Consider the following 9,906-nt stretch of genomic DNA (forward strand, 5'->3'; position numbering starts at 1 on the left):
TTTGTTCTGTGGTTATTTGTCTCTCCTCCTTGCTGGGCCCTTAAACTCTCCATTTATTATCCAGTTACTGTGTGATGTGCACTTAATGCAAACTCACAGCTGACACATACACAAGATCGAGTCGAAAGCGTCTACATCTCTCTTTAAAACTCTCTTGTTAATATCAATACCTTATTTAGCCAAGAGGTGGTAAGATAGGACGGAATAAAATCGAAAGTGTTGCCTTCAGTGGCAACTCATTCTCTTAACGTATCTAAAAGGAATTTATAACAACTAAATCTGTGCTACAAGCAGCTTTTTCTCTAACTTTTTTATTTAAGCCCTGTCAACAATGTCCTAATCATTTTCAAGCAGACTTGTTGGTTGGTATTGACCTTTTTGTCCATGATATTTACATTTCCAACATCTAAAACAAACGAAGGTTTTTTTTTAAATCGAAGATTCATATGCAGCCATTCTTTCCGCCACAATCGTGATCATAAAGAAAACAGTAGTATTGCACAGTCTAGTTTCCCAAAAAACATTGAGACCCAGGAGGAAATTTTCCATGTTGAGATCGACACTTGAAGATTTGACTGATCAGTGCTGTGACCACTGGATGGTCTTCAGATCGACTCCTTCTTGCACCATTTCCCACAACGGGCTGCAATGAGCAAGATGTACAAATTTAAAAAAAAAATGTTCATCGAAATGTTGCTTTGTCATGCACTGTGATTGGTCAAAAACTTTCTCACAACCAGCTCAACCAGTCAAATGCAAAACTAGACTTATTGCGTGCGTTTTCTACGGCTGTTGGTAGCTTTCGTTGCTGCTTTTTTTTTGGTTTTTTTTTTTTTAAGGTCTTACGGGCTCCATCTGATAATTTACGACACTGGATGACACCGCCAGGCTTTCGCTGTTAGCAGGCTTCATTGAACACCGGAGACAATAAAATACACACTATAAAGATTAAAACTACATGACAGACCGATAAATAAAGGGGGTTAGTTTCTAAACAAACTGTGGTGCGGCGTCGGTGGGAGTATTACGAGATAACATGGTGTTATCAAGCTAGATGATAATGAAAACTAGCCACCGTAAGGACTCTCGAAAGCTAAAGTTTAGAACGTTAGCCCTAACGAAGAGCGTTAGCCGCTCTAACGAAGGGCTATCACTCGAAACGTCAGCTATGACCCCGCCAAAACAATTCCTGGAATGAGGAGATAGCGCTGGTTACCCGATGGGGCTAACTTTTCATTTCATGAAAAGTGTCGTAAAGAAACCAAAATCGTTCACTAAAGGATGATGGTGAAAAAAGAATTCTACAAACCTCATTTCGCGAAGGCGTTTGACATGTTTAACTGTCCTCTCCACAGTGTAATCTATTTCTTCTTCTGTAGTAAAACGACCTATTCCAAACCTGAAAATAGAGGAGATACAAGGAACAGAAGTTTACTTACTCGCCATAAACTAGGTTAAATTTTGCAAGTTAGTTCACACTTCACTTTATTCTGACAAGTAATGCCAATGCGGTGCTGGCATAAACAACAACAGTAAAAAAAGAAAAAACTCAAAACAACACAAAAAAATAATTGAATAAATAGGACGGTATTTCCTTGATCTAGAGGCCTCACAAGGGCCTAGCATTGATATTAGTGCCAGACCAAGACAAACCTCCCCTCGACTCGCCTCAAATCTTCCCGCTGGTAGAGAAATCATTATGAGCATTGAGTTGGTAATTAGCACCATGTTTCAAAAGCAAGCTGACACGGCATATCAATTTATGCGTAAGGAACTAACGGTAATAACTATTCTCTGAGTCAAGGCATTTCACGCAAAAAAATGTCCTTGGCACAATACCTGATGGAGGAGTGAGCCAGCTCTTCATCGGCGCCTATCGCTCGGAGGACATAGGACGGTTCCAACGAGGCAGACGTACATGCGCTTTACGAAAAAAAAAAAACACCAGCGTCTGTCATCCTAGTTTCCATCCCCCTTTTTCATGCTCTCCTTTTAAGTCCCTCAAAAAAATGCCCCTGTATAATATGTCCCATTCATAAGTTCATTTCTTTCTCTATTTAAAAGCACTCGGGATAAAACAAATTCAACCAAACTTAACCTTTTAAAACGTACAGTAAGCTTTTCCTACTCAATAACTAACAAGTTTTGAGTGAATTTCATTCTACAGGTCAATGAAAACATACAGAGGGCAAAAGCACTCGATGGATTCTATTAATAAGCCTTATCTTTCGAGATGTTTCCTGTTTGACACACTGAACTCTCCTCACCTGCCTGACGAAAGAGCCACGTCTTTGAGAGCCATCAGCAGACTTTCCCCCTCCACAAATGCAAAAGACAGGTTCACACATCCAGGATACGAATGATCCGAGTCACCGTTTCTGATGACGTGGGTTAACCCATCTGTGATGCCATTCACCAAGCGATTCGACAGTTCCGTCACCCTCTTGTGGTCATACTGCAGAATTGCAAATATACTGATAACTTAAGGCCAAATTCGCATCTCATTATGACGTCTTCACAGGGATTACACAGCGATATTTGGGGTTTTACTTGGATCGATCAACATTTTCGCTCATTGAAATAAAGCTTTACTCAGTTACATGGTGTTTTGCAAAGTGGATAAACACAAGAGAGAAAAGGAAATAAACGCAGAAAGTAACAGGCATGGCTAAATATAGAGGAGATCAGTACGGGTTGAAAATAAAAATTTGGGAAACATTTATAAAAACTGAAAAAAAATGTGACATAGCCGTTTTAGAGCAATCTTAACCACAGGTACACTTTCCGTTTTTAAAAAATCAAAACAAACAAAAATTTCAAAATGGAGCACGCCTTGTGGTCTAGACATCATATTACATTCTATTGTCTACTGAAGGAAAAACCCAGCACTTATTCTTAGCTAGCAAGATCATGCTCTGATTGGTTTACCTCCAATTCCTCTAGAGCCACTTCACAGGCTGCACCCAATCCTACTGCCAACACGTGAGGGACTGTACCACTGCGCATGCCCCTAAAATGACCACATATTCAAATAAACCATGACGATGGAAAAAAAAACTTTTAAGAAGACTTCCCCTTATCATCACTGAAAAATTTGAATCAAGAGGAATTTTTGAGGAACTGGACAAATTAGAAAATGTTAAAAACCATAAAAAAAAGTTATTTAATAAGGGGGTGCATAATTACAATCAAAAAATGTATCTGCACAGCCCTATATGACCTCTTTCCAGTTTGCCGAATATCTTTGTATCATTTATGTATTGTACCTCTCCTGCCCTCCTCCACTCTGAATAGGCTCTACCCTGACTCGAGGTCTTCTTCTGATGTACAAGGCACCAACACCTGTTGCAATAAATCAATAAACACGTACAGCAATCACTCCACTACTGTGCAAATCCTGTAAATCATGGCCAGGCTTCACAAAATAAACTGACACGGATTATTCACTTTTTTTTTTTTAAGAAGTTAGCCAAAATGACTCATATTTTTACAAGCACTACATAGAAAGAAAAAGAAGAAGGTTTGGGAAAGCTGAAGATTTCTTCCCCTTCCCTACCTGCCATCTCCAACTCATACTAAATGAACATGTAATGGACTGGTAAAAGATTACAAGCTTTTAATGCAACTGCACTCTCTCAATACATGTAAAAGCTTGCACTTTATGCAAGTGAAACGTACATGCTATAAAATTATTTTCAAAAGTGCTTTAAAACCAGCATGTAATACTTTGTATAAATGTAACACTTACGACCACAAAATCAGACAATATTATCCAACTACTAGAGACTAAAAGCATGCAGGCAAAGTGGTGACCTGCCCCATCAATGACATTAAGTAAAACTACCATGGTGTCTTTTTCTATCCATTTACCTTTTGGTCCATAAATCTTGTGGCCACTGATTGACATCAAGTCAATCTTCAGGTCATTCACATCAATTGGAATCTTCCCAACTGCTTGTGCTGCATCTGTGTGAAAGAAGACTTTATTCTTGCGACAGAGGGATCCTGCAAGAGACAGCAAGAAGAAAAAATCATTATTGGTGGATCTCTAAATTAGCTTAGTGTAGCTGACTGCTTTTTGTTGGACATCAAACAATAAGAGAGTACTTCACTAGACCTCTTCCATGATTTAAAATTTCAAAGTGGTATATATGTGCAATGTGCACCTTTAACACCTTTAGCTGAAGCTCTAACAAAAAATTCATTTTTTTGTAATCTACATGTACCTGAAGTGGAAACATTGAAAAAAGATACAGGGAACTGGAAGGAAAGAAAACGAACCAATGATGTGCATTTATGTCGCAAAGGTGAGAAGAAAAGTTTGAAAGGCAAGTCATTTTTAAAACACCTTTAGCTGTATATACTAGATAAATGATAATGTATACTTCACAATCTGCATACATCTATGATTTAGTCTACTAGTTATTTTAAGAAGGTTAATTGAATTAGTAAGATCTCACTGAAGACCAATCAGGGACATATGCTCTTTAACGTAAAGGTACAGCAAAGTAGCATTCTGAATACACTAAGTGAGCCTGGAATGCTTGTGTTTCTTTTGGTCAGTCTTACCAATTTCCCCCATGGGTTGTGTGACACCAATTTCATTATTGACTGTCATTATGGATACAAGAGATGTGTCAGGTCTGATGGCTGCCTCCAGTTGCTATAAGATGTAAGACAAAATCAAGCATCTAAAGTGTGATACATAAAACAATCTTATCTGCATTTTCACCTTTAACTTCCAAGGTCTACATTGTACATGTAGATTTTAATTCTCCTTTCTAGCTGCTACACATTTCCTTGTAAATTAGTTACAAGAATTTGGTGTTAGATCAAGACAACCACTACTACCTGATAAATTTGAGTATACTAACTTTACTCACTTGATAATGTATGGATGTAACAGGGAGAAGTTGTATGTTTTATCACCCCTGGGAGTTAGAGGGTTAAGTTTAAAGACGAACATCAAATTAAATCCAGTGTCTTATTATAATTTTCTAACCACAGGTTGTTGGAAAAGTAGGACACTAGTTTGTGAGCCCCTTACCTCAGTCATTGTATGAACACACAAAATCTTAGTTGTCCTCAGTTATCACAACTAAATTTTCAAGTACCACTTCACATACCTCCATGTCAATAAGTCCATTTTTCATTACTGGCAGATATGTTACTTCAAACCCTTCACTTTCAAGTGAGCGGCAGGAATCCAAAACACATTTGTGCTCCTATCATTCAAAACCAAGTAATACAGCGATCAAAACTCACAAATTAAACAAATAAATTTTTGGACAAACTACATGCAAATGATGTATGAGCTCAAAATTGAATTCCAACACTCACTGTTTGAGTTGTTATGATATGTTTCTTATTCTTTTTGTAAAAGCGTCCAACTCCCTAGAAAATTAAGTAAACAACATCAGTGAAATTATATATGAAGTATTTATTCCCTAACATCTCAGTATCATTAAACAACACAATTATCAACTCTGACTCTTAAAGGTGGCTACTGTTAGTACAAAGTCATGAATGTAGACAGAGACATGTACATGAAGGGTACTACCATAACAAAGGCATGAAAAGAATATGTCAGAACATTCAATTATGGTTCAAAATTGCAAATGAGTAGCATCTCCTTAATGAGGCAATCAAATTGGATACTACTGAGCTAAGTTTGTGAGAATGATTAAAAAGGTGCTTTGGAATCTGACCATTATTTACGAATTATGGTCAACTTGCCAATGCCATCTCACCAATGTATAAAATCGAGTAGAAACATTGGCGAGTTGGTCTTCAATCCAGTACAACTTATTAGAAGTTAAACATATAGAAAAGTAACTCTTACCTGAGATCCTTATAAACTTTGTTGCAAATAAAAAGAATTGCTTTTTACTAAAGATCTTGTCTAGAAAGCCAAGTTTTCTTTAAAAAATCTGAGCAATTGACATGATGAGTCTTTACGGTGTTGTTGTCACAACAACTTGTTCGCGTCTGAAGCGGATATAGTAATTGTCAATGTTTACTTTGCTTTATTCACCTTGAGATCCTTATAAACTTTGTTGCAAATAACAAGAATTGCTTTTTACTAAAGATCTTATCTAGAAAGCCAAGTTTTCTTAAAAAATCTGACCGATTGTCATGATGAGTCTTTACAGTGCTGTTGTCACACAACAACTCGTTTGCGTCTGAAGCTGTTAGAGTCATTGGTGATGTTTACTTTGCTTTATTCGTATTGAGATCCTTATAAACTTTGTTGCAAATAAAAAGAATTGCTTTTTACTAAAGATCTTGTCTAGAAAGCCAGGTTTTCTTTAAAAAATCTGAGGGATTGACATGATGAGTCTTTACAGTGTTGTTGTCGCACAATAACTCGTTCGCGTCTTAGCTGTTATAGTCATTGGTGATGTTCACCAATGTTTAAGCTTCTGTTTGATGTTCATCAATGTTCACCAGTGTTTTTTTACTAAATATCGTTTACTTTTCTGTATGTTTAACTTCTGATAAGTTGTATTGGATTGAGGACCAACTCACCGACGTCTCTACTCAATTTTATACATCGGCGAGTTGGTGTTGGCGAGTTGTCTGGATACCTTATTTACACTTATACTGATGGTACACAATTTACAATTAAATTTTGGCCCAAAATAGGGATGCCATACATATCTGCTGTGACAAAGTCTTTTGTGTCCATTTAAATACATGTACAATTTCAGATTGGTTTAGCCTGCACTTCAACTGCTGGTTAACAATTAAGAGATAACTACATGCACCTTAAACCTTCAGTGCCCTTTTGACTTACATGGCAGTTCTTACAAGGATGTTGTAATTAGCTGAATCATTAAAATATTACAAGCTTAATCAAAACATGTACATGTATTTTCTTGCATCTTCAATTTGGAAATTATGATGTTGTTAAACTCTGGAAAATTTGGCCCAAATAGGAATGCCATACATATCTGCTATGACAAAGTTTTGGGTTATTTTAAATAACATCTATCTACACATGTCACAAAATTACAAAAACACACTGGCTGATGTGAATGCCAAAATCAAAAAAATTTAACTTACACCATACCTTAACAGATATGTTGTTTGATTCTGTAGCCCCACTAGTAAATACAATTTCTTTTGGATCTGCACCTATCAGGTCTGCTACTTGCTATAAAAAGGAGATAGGACTTCATGTTTACTGTGTCAGTATGAAATATGGCTACCATATATATAAATGAAATCAAAAGACCTGCTCATTGTTTCCAAATCATGTGAATTTACAAGGAATTTGTCCTTCACATTACCTACATATCAAGACAAATTCAACATACTGTACCCCCTACTAAACAGATGAAAATTGTCTCCTGGCCACTAAAACAATTTACAGCTAGGTAACATTGTCTTTGACCAGAAAAGGAAGTTAACTTATAAAATTAAATACAAGAGAGAAGGCAACATCATGAGAAATAACATTCCCTGCTCTAAGAATACCCTTAAAATATCTAGGAAACAAAAGACAAAGTGGGTGGGAAAGGAACAACACTTCAAAAGCAGTGCACCACCATGAGCAATCAAAAGACATCAGTAGGATGTTCAATCCTACTGATCTTTCAATATCCAACTTTTCTAGCTGGAGTGCAAATAATGTAAAAATTGAGTAAAAATATTCTGTTATTGTACAGTTATTTGGGACAGTTTGTTATTTTGCACTGTAATCTGATGCAAGATTTATGTAAGCCATATAACAAACGGCTTCTCTATTTTCTTTGCATTTACTGCCTTATAAGAAATGCATATGAAATAAAACAAATAACTCTTGAAACATATTGGCGTATGGTATCATTGAATAGCTTTAACTTTGTATTTTGACCAACCTTGTGGGCATGTCAAAATTTGGCATGACTGGTGAAAAATATTCAGCAATATTACACACCAAAATGACTAATAGGACAAACCATGTATATATAAATATATAATATATATATATTTCCGAGATGCAAACAGTTTTCCAAGTTGAAAACTGTGAGCTCAAAGGAACAGATAATGTCCAAGGTCAAATATACCACATAGACGTCAAATATACAAATACAATTCGGCTCAAAATAGAGGCTAATGCGTTTATCACCCTTCAAATATTTTAAAACAAATTTGAAATCATCATTGCCTTAAAATAAATTTTAAATGAAGACTCATCATAGTAACATAAGGTACAAAAATTGGCGAATATCACTGGGGTGGTATTGTGACATATCCCTCAGTTTTAGTTGGGTAATAAACAGCTACATGATGCATTCTGACCAACCTTATTACTCATGAGCAAGACTGTTTAATGGATCATAAGTGCTAAAAGAATTCCAATAATAGAGTAAGGGGAGTGCCTCTTTGTGGCTTCTGTCAATTGTCTATCTCTTTCGGAAAAACCCTTGAGTCCATGCATTAATTAAAAGTTGTCTGGAAAATAATACAAATAAAATAAATTTCATGTTATTATGTGGATGTTACAAGTGGATCGTGCTGTGTACCTTTCTTGCATGTTCCACAGTCTGCTCACTCTCCCAGCCATAGGCATGTGTACGTGAGTGTGGGTTTCCATAATAAGATACAGAGTATGGCATCATAGCATCTAACACACGGGGATCCTTCACAAATAAGTAAATAACAAGGATATCATTAGTTTCAGTCCTAGGATCTTGAATGCCTAATTCTCTTAACTGATCATCATAAACCTCTCTTTGCACTTGTTCTGAACATTTGAATTTTAACCTTTAAACAACACATGTAAAGTATCTCCTTATCAATCATTTATTTTCAACTCATCAATATAAACAGTTCAAATTCTGAGGCAACTACATGTCCTGATCAAGACTTCTACTCTCAGAATCATTCCTTCATTCTCCATTTTATAAGGACATGAAATAAAGGAACTTGCCGAAAGGGTATCCAGTTGGATCGCACCATGGTTAGATCACTCCCAGTTAGATTGCTCCAACCAAAAGTTAGATTGCTCCACTCAAAAGTTAGATTGCTTTATCAAATAAGTTACTTCGCTACCAACATAAGTTACTTCCCTCCATGTTGTAAAGTGAAGTATTACTTACCAATGATCTAGTTAAAGTGTAACGGTGAAGATGTATCTTGCTACGATTCAAGTACATTGTATTCACTCTGTCCTTCATATGAGCCACTGAGCTACCAATGTATGGTGTATAGTGATGATGGAATAAATGATCGTGGAATAAATTGGAACATTATAGTCTGAAGTGTATGGAAAAAGATCATTCAAATACCAACACTATCCAGTGAGGCCTTTTTTGCTGTTTGATTTAAGGAAACCGATATCCACCATCTTTAACTAATAAAGTAGATTACACTTTGTGAGTCCCTTTCATGAGGCTTTATTTGTTCTTTCGGCATAGCTCGGATTTATTTCAAGTGTGTGCAAGTGATATTAATTGACTGTCTGGTAAGATATACATGTCCTTTAACCAACTATCAATTTAGATACCTAAGTTTTGCTACCTTTACCTTAGTTTTCTACATGGAGTGAAGTAACTTATGTTGGGAATGAAGTCACTAATTTGATGGAGCGATGTAACTTTCGAGTGGAGTGATCTAACTTTTGTTTGGAGCAATCTAACTGGGAGCAATCTAACCATAATTTGCTGAGAGAAACCAACAACATCATAAAACCCAATGGTTCACTTCTATAATCTAAGTATACAGTGTACATGGTATTGACACTGACTTGTTTTCGTGTGTGAATTTGTCTATTGCAAAATATTACCATTTAATCATAATCTTAAATTGCCTTGATCACCATCACATAAAAATTGGGCAAATCTCCCTAAATGTTTTAATCCAAAAACTACAAGGGACTGAAATGCTTCTGTGATCTCTCGGACATACATGTTAGAAACA

The 9,906-nt window shown here is 36.2% G+C and overlaps 1 protein-coding gene across 2 annotated transcripts in view; it reads right to left on the minus strand.

Moving 5' to 3' along the window:
* Window positions 1-295: 295 nt before the first annotated feature.
* The window catches only part of LOC113668017 (cysteine desulfurase), a 34,822-nt gene continuing 25,211 nt past the window's right edge, over window positions 296-9,906 (minus strand). For both annotated transcript variants that reach the window (XM_027183903.2, XM_027183899.2), the window contains 12 exons: window positions 8,511-8,627; window positions 7,073-7,156; window positions 5,341-5,394; window positions 5,127-5,225; window positions 4,570-4,663; window positions 3,871-4,005; window positions 3,267-3,342; window positions 2,929-3,010; window positions 2,268-2,455; window positions 1,840-1,923; window positions 1,310-1,399; window positions 296-643 (listed from right to left, as the gene is read on the minus strand). In XM_027183903.2, the coding sequence (XP_027039704.2) occupies window positions 580-643; window positions 1,310-1,399; window positions 1,840-1,923; window positions 2,268-2,455; window positions 2,929-3,010; window positions 3,267-3,342; window positions 3,871-4,005; window positions 4,570-4,663; window positions 5,127-5,225; window positions 5,341-5,394; window positions 7,073-7,156; window positions 8,511-8,606 (1,146 nt within the window). In that variant the 5' untranslated portion in view covers window positions 8,607-8,627 and the 3' untranslated portion in view covers window positions 296-579. The remainder of the gene's footprint in view (window positions 644-1,309; window positions 1,400-1,839; window positions 1,924-2,267; window positions 2,456-2,928; window positions 3,011-3,266; window positions 3,343-3,870; window positions 4,006-4,569; window positions 4,664-5,126; window positions 5,226-5,340; window positions 5,395-7,072; window positions 7,157-8,510; window positions 8,628-9,906) is intronic.

The sequence above is a fragment of the Pocillopora damicornis genome, chromosome 3 (assembly GCF_964200805.1).
Source record: "Pocillopora damicornis chromosome 3, jaPocDami1.2, whole genome shotgun sequence".
NCBI classification, from domain to species: Eukaryota; Metazoa; Cnidaria; class Anthozoa; order Scleractinia; family Pocilloporidae; genus Pocillopora; species Pocillopora damicornis.